The sequence below is a fragment of the Hibiscus syriacus genome, unplaced genomic scaffold, assembly GCF_006381635.1.
Source record: "Hibiscus syriacus cultivar Baekdansim isolate YM2019G1 unplaced genomic scaffold, ASM638163v2 tig00112758_pilon, whole genome shotgun sequence".
Lineage (NCBI taxonomy): Eukaryota > Viridiplantae > Streptophyta > Magnoliopsida > Malvales > Malvaceae > Hibiscus > Hibiscus syriacus.
In genome coordinates this window covers 643524-658269 of record NW_024063396.1, presented here as the reverse complement: position 1 = coordinate 658269, position 14746 = coordinate 643524, and the positions used below count along the sequence as shown (strand labels likewise).

Genomic DNA, 14746 nt, shown 5'->3' with positions numbered 1-14746 from the left:
AGTCCTTTTACTCTTATAACCTTTCCAAATTCGATTCCAAATCCATAATTTTTAACCATAGGATAAATTCTTTAAAATTCATCTTAACTTTTCTATTTTATTCAATATAATCTTTTTACCATTTGATCCCAATTTTAAACATCATAAGGTCAATCCTAAAATTCCAATCATCATATTCAACTTCTATTCATCAACTTTTAATCATTTACATCTTAATCCTTAAATTCCTCAAAGTTTGTAATAAGGTCCCTATAACTTTACAATGTTCCAAAATGGTCCAAACCTTATTTCAAAGTATGTAACATCATTCTTCAATCCATTATATCCGTTAAGAAAATTTTTGTAAAATTTTTCCTAATTTTCCTCCCTATGGCCGAATGGTATAAAGTAAAATTTCAAGAAATTTCCAATTAGATTCAAGCATGAAATCACCCTTTTAACAAAATTTCCATTCAATTCAATTCAATTCAATCCCATATCAACTTATAATTAAAACAACTCATTTCCATGAATTTCTCATACTAGCCGAATAATATATAAGCGAATTTTAGTTGATTTTGATCATTATTTAAATTTAGAAACAATTCTATAATATCGACAACACATAAAAATATATCCTTAAATCATAAAAAAATCAGCTTATTTATTATCCACTCTAATAATCAATCCAATGATTCAAGCATATAAAAAATTAAATATAATCATCAAATGAAAGATAATTTGGTATGGATTATTTTTCCTTTTCAAAACTTAATCTACAAAGGAAAAAGGACTAAAATGAAGAAAAGAAGAAAACATGCCTTATTCTTCTCTCCATGAACCCCACGGCAATTTAAAAGGGAGAAGGCCATTTTTTTTCTAGACAATTCATGATAAATATCTCTTGACACTTTTTAAATTTCTAATTAAAATAAATTTAAAAATTTATTTTAGTCAAAAAATCATTTCTACCCTTAATGAGTCTTGATATTTACCACTTTACCAAGCTTTCATCACCATTCATACATCATCATCATATATAAGTATCAATATTTATCTGATTAATTTTTTCTTGGCCCTTGCACTTTTCTAAAATTTTAATTTAATTTACTTTAACATGGAAATTCTACTTAGTTTCACTGATCCACACTAATTTCATACTATCATCCTTTAAAGTTTTGTAAACTTCTAATTCGATTCGATTATCTGAATATTTTACCGAATTTTATCGTTTAATAGCTCTTTACACAAATTCCGGATTGAAATTTGAATTCCATATAGGAAATATTATTAAGGACGAACTATTTATTTATGGGGACAAAATATATATCATTTAAAAATTATGGTTTTAGTCCATAAACTTTTCCAAGTTTCTACTTTAGCATTAAACTTTTAAAAAATTGCCTTTTAGCCACTAGTCAAATTTTTGGGGTAGTAATCAATGGCTAACGGTCAATGGTCAAAGTCAGCATCTACGATTCGGTCAGACCGATTCAAGATCAGATTGATTCATTGTCTGAACCAGCAGAACAATCCCACACACACAGCGACACGTAGGGCTAGCTACGCTGAAAAAAAATTCCAAAAAATTCAAAAAAGTATGTTAGATTACGGGGAATTACTTACAAATGTCATTTTTTCGAAAAGACCAAGGGAGATGGTGTTTTAGAAAAACTTGAAATTTCTCCTCCTTCAAAAAAGCTTACGTCGACGACGATAGACACATTGAGACCACCAGACGATCAACGAAAATGGGACAAGCACAATGATGCCAGCGATGAGACTCATGGCGACACGATCGACGGCGAATCAAGGCCAAACAGAAATTATTTTGTTCTGAAATTTCTTAAATTTAATAAAAACTTTATAATACCTTTTACACATATGGTTTAATTTATGTGTTTTATATATTATTAATAAATCAAATCATTATGCATACATTGATTATTTTATATATATATACACACACAAATTACATTTTTTACATATCTTATATTTAATTTTAAATTTAGATAAATTTGTATAAGTTTACATAGAAATTTATTTGAACTTAAATGATCTAAACATATGATTTCTTTTATCATTAAAATCATTTATCATAAATGTCGCAACAGTCCTTCGGGTGGTCACGAGTTCACGTTTCAACTTGGAATCATGATGGAGTCGTCACCGATAATTTCGAATGAGGCAGATCTCATACCTTGATTTCGCCCAATTACTAGATCTGCGAATTACCAGAGAATTGTCGGATTCGGGAACAAGCTTTCATAGGAAACCACGAAATGAAGCTTGCTTGTAACCCATATAGTAACTATCCTCTTGTCTTTCGAGGTGCTTCAGAGACCTAGAGCTCAAAACTCAGCATCATACCAATAACCAAACTTTCCAAATGATGACTTCCAATTTAAACTCCTCCGTGTCTTGTTTAAACCACATTAACGTTAAAAGCTCTTAAAAACTTATAAAATGCAGAAGCTATTAAACACCCGAACCTGTACGTCTGGAAACCATGACAAATTCTTCAAATCAACGCTCACCTTTTGCACTTCTGCTACCAAAACAACCAGTGAATCGCTTTTCAACTCTTCTAATAAAGCAATATCTCGAATCACTTCTTCTTCACTCCCTTGAATTTGAATCCCCGATTCTTTGCCTAGATTCAAAGTTTTTCCAACTTCTCTAGTCAAATCTTCCATGTAGTTTGCAAATCTGAATCCTTAATAACTAACAAAATCTTAATCCACTTCTGTAATTTCCCTAAATTATAAATTTAAAATTTTTTCAAATACGATAACTGAAAAGAATAATTTAAATATTATCTTATCATTTTAAATATTAAAAATTTGTTTCTCAAAAATTTTGATTTGTTTAATTTAAATGAAGTTCGATCCATGATCTTAATTTAGAATTGAAAAGTGAAATAGAATTTTAAAGACCAAATTATAAAGAAATGAAAATACATTCTTATTTATTATACATGGAATAACACCATGTGTTTAAATTACAAGCAACAATAGCAAGTACTTAAATTCCAGAAGATATTTCGTTTATTGTTGTTGGTAGTCGTAGAAGACAATTGTTCAATGGTCTGATCGTGTTGACAATGGCGGTATGCTTTGTTCGTTTCTGAAGAAATTTTCGGGGTCTATCTTGGTTTTCAAACTCATCAGCCTCATGAAATTGTTCTTGAAGTATTTTGCCCCATATTCCTTGGCATCCTCTAAATCTGTCCCGTTACTTTCTTTGCTACCGATGTCGAGATCTCGGTAGTTGAGGAATGCTTCCCTCGGGTTGCTTGATGCGTACGGCGCCATTGCGCGGTACAACCTCCTCGATAGCTCGACGTATCGTGCAGTGGCGTTGATTCCTCCATCTGACTCGGACCATGTCACACTATATAGCACCATGAAAAGGTTTCCGCCACGGTGCGCAAAAGCAGTTTCTGTGTCCGAAATCTCTTCCATTCTCCCGCCGTAAGGGTTCATTTGGACGGAAATATCTCCAGTGTCCATCAATGCCTCCCATAACGTCTCCAACCCTTGTTTAGGAATCACTGCTTTGAAATAATCCGACTTGCTCTTGGAAAAAAATCGGTAAACCTGCACTCTATTGAGCAACTCATCGATTGTGGTTCCGTTCGGAAAACCTGCCCAGTATAAAACTGATTCGACCCAACTCATCTCTAAACAATCACTTCGTTGTAAATCCAATTCGGGAAAGTCTGCGTTCATCAATTGTATAAGTTCATCAGTTTGCCCTAGGAAATGGCCGATGAATGAAACGCTAACGGTTCTATTGTTGCCGCCATTGTTTATAGGCTCAGGCTGCAGTCTAATAAAGAGATCTTTTGATAATTTTCGTGCAACTTGTTGCCAACGACAAACAAGCTCCGTTGCGCCTTGTTCCAATGTCCTTTGCACTGTGAATACTGTAATCCTAGGTGGAACACGAACCAGCTTGACCCTCCATGAAAGGATGATCCCAAAGCTGGTTGCTCCACCTCCTCTGATCGCCCAAAACACATCTTCTCCCATTGCTTCACGGTTAAGGATCCTACCATTGGCATCGATTAACTGTGCGTCGATGACATTATCGATGGAGAGTCCGTATTTTCTCATAAGAAACCCATAGCCACCTCCACTAAAGTGTCCACCAATTCCGACAGTGGTGCCTACACCAGATGGGAACCCATGGACATTGCTTTTCTCGGCAATTCTGTAATAAAGTTCACCGGTTGTGGCCCCAGCCTGAACCCATGCCGTCTCACTCTCCATATCGATATTGATCGAATGGAGATTGAACATGTCGAGAATGACAAATGGGACGCTGGAAGTGTACGAAAGTCCCTCGAAATCATGGCCACCACTCCGAATCCTTACTTGAAAGCCATGACGCTTGGCGCAAAAGACGGTGGCTTGAGCATGGGATGGATGCAGCGCGGTTATAATGGCCGCAGGTCTTGAGGTTGTAGACAAGGCGACTCGAAGGTTATTAGCTCGTTGCTGGTATATAGTTTCGAAAGATAAATTGTTGGGCGTTAATATGGCATCTGCAATCGAAAAAGGGGTGGGAATGTGTCGGAAACATCCAAGAAAACTATCAAAATCAAGAGACGCGTTACATTTCGCCAATGAAATTGGTAACAAAACGAACATCAAAACAATGGAAATGGTGGAAATTGACGCTTTCATTTTTTTTTCCTGAAAAATGTTGAGATATTTAGATGGTATTGATTCATCTCTTCATAAGGTTCAATGGTGTATATATAGATATATTGAGGGGACTGGCGGCTGGCTGCATTGGGATAAACTCAGGCTATCTCCAAGTGAACCAAAATCCTCTGCCCCTCTTACCTACCTCTATGCATGCCCCATGATTTTCATTAGTCCACGTGTAAGACTAAATTTAATCAAGATAGTGTTTTTACTTTGCTTAATTAAACAGTTAATTCAATATTTCAACAATTGAAATCGTTGATCGTGTCCTCACGTAAAATAATGTGGACTTTTAGGGTTGTCGAAAGTCCACTAATTAGAAAATACAAGGCAAGAAACTAAACTAATAGGCACATAGCGTAGAAGGCAAAATCATATAACTTTTATTAATTTATAGGGTAAAGTAGGTAAATAGTATTTTGACTATAGGATGTTACTTTGTCGAGTACCCAACTATAAGGTGTTACTTTGTTGAGTCCTACAATTATTAAAAGCTACAAAATAGTCATTTGACTATCCATATGCTCCAAATTTCCAAACTCGTTTTTTTCTGTTAAAAAAATGATGTCAATCTCAATTGAACATTAACCTATTTGTCGAAACAGTCTTTTCCCTACGGGAAAGGGGGTACCGCTTCGAAAATGATCTTTGGAACGATCGGTTTTGATAAAAACATGGTTCACGAAGTAGCCACCAATCTTTGATTAGGGTGTGATTGGACACCCAAAACGTATTTGACATTTTAATAAAATATTAATTTTAATTAAAATGACAAATTTAGGGTTTGCGTTACCAAAATTTTGAGTTCGGGAGTCGGTTACGTATGGGGAAAGATTAACACCCCCACAACACCCTAAATCGGTACCTAGTCGATTAATTAATTGCCTTTGCAATAAAATGTACAAGTTCAAGTCTAATTTAATTTAAGATCCCCTAAAATAATATTATTTGAAATTTCGGATTAAAGATAATAATATTTAATTATTTTTTATCGAGGAGAATTGAACTGTTATACCTTGAAACAATCGATTCTTACTCCAATCGAAATAATGAAATATTAAAATTTCATTCTAAAGTTCAACAACGATTCGATTAAAAACAATAATATCTAATGATTTCCAATCGATAATAAATAACCTCTCATACGTTAGAGCAATCATTTAGAAATGAGAAGATAATACTATTTTAAATGTCGGTTCGAATGTTATTATTTTGAAAATTTATTGGCAAGCACATGCAAAAATAAAGCAAAAGGCAAACGTCAAACAAATAAAATTATTTATTTATTTTACCAATATTTAATGAGAATAAGAATATTCAATTAATTAAATTTATCGAGACAATACCTTAGATTCGATCTAACAGTCTTTTCTCAATGAATTTAATTAAAAGAATACAATCTTATCCTCAACTCTTGAATTTTAAAAATGGATTCGATTTAATTGGTGTCATTTAGCGGAATAGACTTTCATTTTAAAATTATCGAAAGTAACTTTCTTATACGTTAAGACAGTCACTTTATGACAATATTAAAATGATCGAATATTACCCTTAGTCAATTTATTTCGATTCGAGTCAAGTAGTGTTTATGTCAAAATCTATTTATGAATTAATGCTTCAAATATATATACATGAAGGAACAAATAACTTACATATAAAACAATATAAGAAAACTTTAATTCTATGCAATTAATAGAAACATATATACGGTATAAACATATATATATATATATATATATATATATATATACTATGGAATTAATGTTATATATCATAATGAAGTAAATATTCACGTAAATATGGAGAATAATTTTTTAATGGACATATATTAAAGGAAATGAGAGTAAATGTTAACATGATTCTAAAATGGATGGAAATTGAGCCTATTTGTTAATTACATATTTAATGTAAAGCTACCAAAAAAAAACATGTTTACGTGTTTAGTATGTATATTTACATATTACCATAATTAGAATAATGCATACGTACAGGTCACAACCTCTCATAAATTACAAAATCCATCTATGGGATACACCAACATATATAAATATACCATATATACGTAAAGTACACAAAGCCATATATAAACACATTTAATATTATAATTAACTATAATCACATAACACCGAACTTAAATGTATACAAATCTATGTAAGTAATCTCACATAGTAAAATAAATATATAATAAAATTTAATATTCAAAGAATAGAAACGTATGTCAACGGTTTTATATACCATAAAGAATATATTCAATAATAAACTGATGTGTAATTGATGTTATTAGCACAAATATTTAAGTATATATATAGAAAATATTAAGATCTAAGAGATGAAATTCCAATTTTATTTCTATCTACAAATTCAAGAGGTGCAAAGATAAATTAGCCAAATCGGTACATATATATTAATAAATAAAGGAAACATCCAAATATACATGGTAAAAATGAAAATAAACATGCAAAAAACATTATAAAAAAATAAATACAGGGACTAAATTAAGATTATACCAAATATTGCAAAGCATGAATATAAATGAGCAAATTATGAAAATGGTCCCCCTCGGTGACCATTATGTAAAAACACACTAAAGTTATAAAGACTAAACTGTGATTAAACCAAAAAATTAAGGCACACGTAAAATGGATAACTAGCATTTTCGGTCCCTACAAATGTCCTTTTTGTAAAACACACATAAAATAAGGAGATTTAAAATGCAATTAACCCCGAAATTATTCCTATATATATTAATCTTTTATTTTTTTTCCTCATTTTTAACCAAACTTAAAAAAATGGGGAGAGAGGGAGAGAGAAAACTCTCCCAACAAGGTTCGGCCGACCTACTACCAGCCATGACGAACCACACCGGCCTTCGTCCGGTCGCCGCTCTAGTCACCGCATGCGGTGGTAAAAATTCCCAAACTCACCCTCTTGTCTAGATCTACAGCCATAGGACCCTACCTTAGGCTAAAACGAACCTAAATATCCCCAAAGGTCCCCCAACCTTTCGGCTTCTTGGACCTCCGGTCGCTGCGAAAACCCTCCGACTCAGGTAAGTTAATAGATCTCCTAGGCTCTCATTTTTATTTACATGCAATGTTTTATATTTTATTTATTTTGTTTTAAATAAGTAAAAAAATACCTCAAAGAAATTTTGAATCTTTGCTCTTTTATTACCTTTTGAATCTCAAAGGGAAGAACCCCTGTTTACATTGTTTTTGTTGGGTTTTATACCCGTTTTGTATTTCTAAATATAGTAAAACATTGATATTGGTTGACAAATTGGTGTTGTAGGGATGATGATGTTGCTTCACGTGGGATGGCCGGCAGTGGACCGTAGTGGCAGTGGTTGGATAATGGCTGGCAGTAGGGCTCGATCTGGACCGTTGGATGGGTCTAGATCCGAAGGTTGAGCAAAGAGGAGGCTGAAGGTGCTTGGGAAACCCTAGTAATAACCCTAAATGGGTTTAAGGTTTGTTGGGTTCCTTCTTGAGCCTGGATCGGTTCTGGGCCCATAGTACTTCTGTTGGGCCTCCGATTTTGGGTGGCTGCTTGTATTTAGGTCTGGGTTTGTTGGATCTGTAAATAATAATAATAATAATAAAATATTATGTTAGTATTTTTAAATAATAATAATAATAATATTAATAATAATAATATAATAATAATATGATGGAAAAACGAGTATCGACAGCTGCCCTTCTTTGTCCAATTTTTTGTCAACAAGAATAAGGAAAAGACAAGAGACAATGCGTTTTTCGTCCGGTCAATTTCATGGTTTGAAATATAATAAGGGATATGATCCGTTTTCACTCAGGGAATATCAGATCTGGGGATGTTGATCCATTCCGCTATCACTCAAGGAAGATTGAATCGGGATAGACTTGTTCCGCTGTCACTCAGGGAATATTAAATCTTAGAAAAGAAGGATCTATTCCGCTTCTTCTTAAGGGAATATCAAATTTGGAGGAGGTTGATACATTCCGTCGTCACTCAGGGAAAATTGAATCAGGGTAGACTTGTTCCACTGTCACTCAGGGAATATCAAATCTTGGAAAAGAGGGATATGTTCCGCTTACTCTGAAGGGAATATCAGATATTGGGGGATTTGATCTATTGAATCGGGGCAGACTTGTTCCACTTACTCTAAAGGGAATACCAAATCTTAGAAAAGAGAGACATGTTTCGCTTACTCTGAAGGGAATATTAGATCTAGGGGAGTTGATTCATTGAATCGGGGCAGACTTGCTCCATTTACTCTGGAAAGAATATCAAATCTTGGAAAAGAGAGACCTATTCCGCTTACTCTGAAGGGAAAATCAGATCTGGGGGAGTCACCCATTGAATCGGGGTAGACTTGTTCCACATACTTTGAAGGGAATATCAAATCTTGGAAAAAAGAGACCTGATCCGCTTACTCTGAAGGGAAAATCAGATCTGGGGGAGTTGATCCATTGAATCGGGGCATACTTGTTCCACTTACTCTGAAGGGATTATCAAATCTTGGAAAAGAGAGACCTGTTCCGCTTACTCTCAAGGGAAAATCAGATCTGAGGGAGTTGATCAATTGAATCGGGGCAGACTTGTTCCATTTACTCTGAAGGGAATATCAAATCTTGGAAAAGAGATACTTGAAGGATTCAAGCATCATGCTCGAAAGGCTTATTGATGGCCCGAAGGACTTATAAATTTTGGAAATAGTTTACTAGGTAAGTGTAACACCCCAACCCGTACCCGACCCAGATACGAGTTTGAGATATCACATTGACTTTTTAAAACAATTTCTTTACAAAATAACTGGAAATTTGAACTTATATTAAGAAAATACAATAAATACTATTAAATTATGCTTCATTATAAAAATTTAAGAAAAAATACATATTTGTGAACAATACTATACGCTATGAACAATACCGTGAACAGTACCATGAACAGTGAAATTTTTGAATATAAATTGTGTATCGATGCACTGCTACAATAACTTTCGTAAAAATACGTATAATCTCGTAAAAATCTAAGCTTTCATTCGTATAAATTTTATCAAATACATATATGCATTTAAAACATTACAAAACTCAATCGTATGACTTTTCAAAACCGATTAGAACATATCAGATTTAATCATTTATTTACATGCCGACCACTTTCCTTATTACAAAATACATAATATACATTTCTTTTCTGATCTGATCTTTGGAAATGAGGAACTGACCTGTCTTGCATAACTTTTATCAATCTTCCTCTTCTCTGAACCTACGTGTGAAACAATCACACGCTAATCGTTGACTTAGTGAGGCATATAAAACATATAATAAAAATCATAAAACATTTCATATATTAAATTACATACATGCACATATACTATCATATTTCTATTCATATATCAAATCCACACATGTACATATATGATTATCTTCTTTCTTATCATTATCCTATTATTATCATTAATACCTTTTATTGCATAATCATATACTTACCATTTGTACACATCATATATCATTTCATAACGAAATACACATAACATCATATAATTCATGTAATACAGTTTATATAATTGAAACATATATGCTTTCATATAACCAATACATGAATCCTGTAATTTATTCCATATAATAAATCACATATGCATATCACCTTCAGTATATTTGTTTAATCTCTTTATTAGCCCATGTACACCAGTGAGAACTTAAGGTATGTGAGTACATTGAGGTTGTGCACTATTATGCTGTCACCACAGCTCGTATAATTGTCCCAAAGGTCCTATCCAGAGGTCATAAAGAACCTCGGCAACTGTCCATAGGTCTCGAAGAACCTAGGTAAACTGTCCATATGTTCCTTAGAACATAGGTATACTGTCCAAATGTCCCGAAAGACATAGGTAATTCTGTCCATATGTTCCGTAGAACATATGTAAACCCTCGACTCTTGGCATGCCAACTATACCCCTAGCTCTCATATCACATAACATGGGCATTATCATTTATAATAGTTCACATTACTTATTCATATCATTTCTCTTATAAACACATATCTTTTCTTTTCAGTCACGTATCATATGTACGTGTAATCATTGATCTTATAATCACATGTTCATTCTCTTATCTCACATACCACATGTATGTGTAAACATATATCTAATATCATATAACGCGTATCACAAATGCATGTATTCACATAGATCATTTTATATGGCTTTTATCATTTCTCATTTGTTCATGTAACCTTGCATGTCATATTAAGTAACATATATCATACATCCATTTCTATGTACAAATGCACACAGTAATCACATAACATTTTATAAGTTACTTCTTACCATAGTAACTCCATCATTGGCTCATCGCAAGCCAATGTTTGATCAATCACATAAGTACAATTTAAATTGCACTCACTTTAGCCTTGCTTTGATTTGATCTTAACTCTTTGATTGTTCCGGAACTTGTTTAGGCTCAAAATCTACATAAACATAATTTTCGAGACAATTATCAAAAGCCTAAACCTTATAACTTGGTATTAATAACTTAGGCTAATTTAATGAACCAAAATTCCATTTTTCCTTTAGGGGTGTATCGATGCACTATGGGTGCATCGGTACACAAAATAGCTTCGAAATTCCCATGCATCGATGCACCATTTAATGCATCGATGCACTTGCCCATAATAGACTATTTCATCCGAAAATCATCAACACTTCACCCAAATTTTCATGTATAAAATCCTTATTATGCTACAAAATTCATCTATAACAACTTTAACAAATTCCTATCATTCCAACACCTTATAATCTTCCATATTTCATCCAAATTCTTAAGGCTAAGAATCATACCAAAATTTCCATGTTATCCAAACTTTGATTTAACACTTATAACTTCTTATTCACACCTATGACAAGTCAAATTTAGTTTTAAATTCAACTTATCAACTCTTTTCCAAGAATTCACTTAAAAACCCATTTTCTTTAATCTTTCATAACTTCTTCATCTTTTGATTTTAAGATAACTTAAGCTTTCCTTAAGCTTAGTTATCATCTAATGATCAAAACCTACTCTTAAAATTAACAAATAATCAACAAAATAGAAAACTCACATTTGCTCTAGTTTGGGCACGTTGGAGAAGAGAAGAAGATGAAGAATGAAGAGTGAAGAGATTTCTGGAGAAATCTCTCAACCTTATCCCCATATATATCATTATCTTATTCATTTCTAAGTCAAATGACCATTTTGCCCTTTAATTCCTTTAATAATTACTAACTTCTAGGAAATCTCCACATAAATCATTGAACTATTCAACTATTCTACTTTTATCACCAAATTCTGAAATTTTACAATTTAGTCACTAACCCGGTATTGAGGATGTTACAGTAAGAAATCTTTCTTACTTTCCAAAAATTTCAATTTTCAAATTTAAATGAGAAACCTTTCTCATATTTCGATGGACATGTGAAAACATCCTGCACGAATGACTTATAGATGGCCCAAAGGACTTATTATCTTGCTCGAAACACTTATGTGGTGTTTGGTTCACTAGAATCCATTGGAATTACGGGGAATTGGAATCCAATTCCACCACTTTCACATGTTTGGTTCAAGTTTTCAAAGGGGGAATTGGAATCCAATTCCATCAAGGGAGGGAAAGTAAATTCCATCCATAACATGATCGAATTGAAATTCTTTGAGGAGGGAATATGAAATTTGACCATCCTCATCAATCTTTTGGTATTCGGGTCGGATTTTTTTAAAAAAAAAAATTTGAGTTCGGTTGGGTCGGGTTTTTTAAGTTTGATATTCGGGTCGGGTTCGGGTCAGGTTGGGATTTTTTAAGTGTGATATTCGGGTCAGGGTCGGGTCTGGTTTTTTAAAAATTTCGGGATCGGGTCGGATTTTTAAAAAAAAAATCGAGGTTGGGTTGGGTTTTTTTAAGTGTAATATTCGGGTCGGGTCGGGTTCGGGTTTAGGGTGAAATACCCGACCCGAAAAAAATATATAATTTTACCTTATATATTTAGGAATAATTACAATAATACCCCTCTATATATATGTTTTTCAATTAAGTCATTGTTTTTATTGAATAAAAATATTGTTTTTATTATTTCGGGTCGGGTTTCTAATTTTCATAATATATTGCTACATGTAAGTTATAAAACAAACTAAAATTAAGCAAAAAAAAAACAAGAAGGGTAATTTTGTCATTTTACATTACTGAAATCAAATTCATCTGACATGTCTGTGAACCAAACAGAATATGGAATTGGATTCCAATTCAATTTCCTGCCAACCAAACAGGTTTCACATTCAGATTTCAATTCCCTCAGAAACATTCCAGCGAACCAAACTTAGAGATGGCCCGAAGAACTTACAAATTTTGGAAATAGTTTACTAGGTAAGAAACCTTTCTTACTTTTCAAAAATTTCAATTTTCAAATTTGAATGAGAAACCTTTCTCATATTTCGATAGACATGTGAAAACATCCTGCACGAAAGACTTATGGATGACCTGAATGACTTATCATCTTGCTCGAAAGACTTACAGATGACCCGGAGAAATTAAGCATTATGCTCGAAAGACTTACTGATGGCCCGAAGAACTTATAAATTTTGGAAATAGTTTACTAAGTAAGAAACCTTTCTTACTTTTCAAAAATTTCAATTTTCAAATTTAAATGAGAAACCTTTCTCATATTTTGATAGACATGTGAAAACATCCTACCCAAAGGTCTTATGGATGGCCCGTAGGACTTATCATCTTGCTCGAAAGACTTACAGATGGCCTGAAGGATTTAAGCATCACGCTCGAAAGACTTACTGATGACCCGAAGGGTTTATAAATTTTAGAAATAGTTGACTAGGTAAGAAACCTTTCTTATTTTTCAACAATTTTAATTTTCAGATTTGAATGAGAAACCTTTCTCATTTCATTTTTTACTTATAAAACAACTTAATGGTTGGGGAGCATGCCTCACTTCAAAGTAATGTTTCCTCTATGGATTGGACCCACCTTGTTCTTCAAGTTTTGTCTTCTTAAACATGATATCCTGTATTTGAGGTTTGAATTCTAGCTTCCACTTATTGGGATTTTAATACCATGAATCCTTTTTTTCCTTAGAATATATGTAAAAACCAAATGTTTATGTGTGAAATGTAAATGCAATGCAATGCATTTTCTTTTATGCAAATGATGTTCTCATGCATTTGTAAATGCTGATTCAATTTTCCTTTGACTCCAAAATGGGGAACCAGGCCTTATTCCTCTTGATTATTCTTCTCTAGGGTTCACGTAGATATCAGTGTAACATCTTGCAACTTCTGAAGATCTGGCCAATCATCTTTTGGTCTTTGTGTCTTATTTTCCCCTCATATGCATTTGTCTCAGAAGATATGCTTCATTTCTTGTTGTGATTAGTAATATGATCTTGATGTCCCATTCTGACTTTTGGCTCAAATGCGCTATCAGAGTTATTGTTCAAGACTCTGCCATTAATTGATGCTTGACTGATTTGTTTCACAAGGTAAGCTCTGTTCATATCCAAGGTTTGCCTCTGACACTTTTTTGTGAGACACACTCTCAATGTCTTCTCAGTTTGAAATTTGTTATCTCAACGTGATCGGGGTTTCTGGTCATGCCCCAAAGTGGGTATTTTCATGGCTCCTCCCTACTTGGGTACCAAAATTCATCCTTGATTGGTCGCATTCTTGTACTTTTGCTATGCGTTGGGATACGTGCCTCTTTCAAACAAGGCATTCATATGCTTATTTGATGGATCACTGCTTCAAGGACTTTTCGCATTTGAGACTGTCCTATTTGAAAATGTTTTTCTTATTTCTTTTATTTTAGAAATCAAATAATGAAATTTTTTTGTAAAGGATTACCCCTTAATTCAGGCCCACAATCATGACTTCACAAAATATTAAAAGAATCAATTGCTCTTTAACATTTCAAAGTTATAGCTCTTTGACAAGTATCAAAATTGATCGTTGACTTCAGGTTGGTTTTTCTTATTTTCTAAGGTTTCAGTTATTTGAGACATCTTCATTTTTTTATACGCCTGTGTGAACCTT

The 14746-nt window shown here is 33.2% G+C and overlaps 1 protein-coding gene across 1 annotated transcript; it reads right to left on the bottom strand.

Annotated features, from left to right (window-relative positions):
* Window positions 1-3059: 3059 nt before the first annotated feature.
* On the bottom strand, window positions 3060-4670 carry LOC120183344 (berberine bridge enzyme-like 4). Its single transcript, XM_039188063.1, has one exon. It carries the CDS (start codon window positions 4668-4670, stop codon window positions 3060-3062), a length of 1611 nt encoding a protein of 536 aa, XP_039043994.1.
* Between the last annotated feature and the right edge of the window lie 10076 nt (window positions 4671-14746).

Excerpts from the sequence above, each read along its gene's own strand:
- LOC120183344 (XM_039188063.1), bottom strand. The coding sequence starts at position 4,670 with ATGAAAGCGTCAATTTCCACCATTTCCATTGTTTTGATGTTCGTTTTG.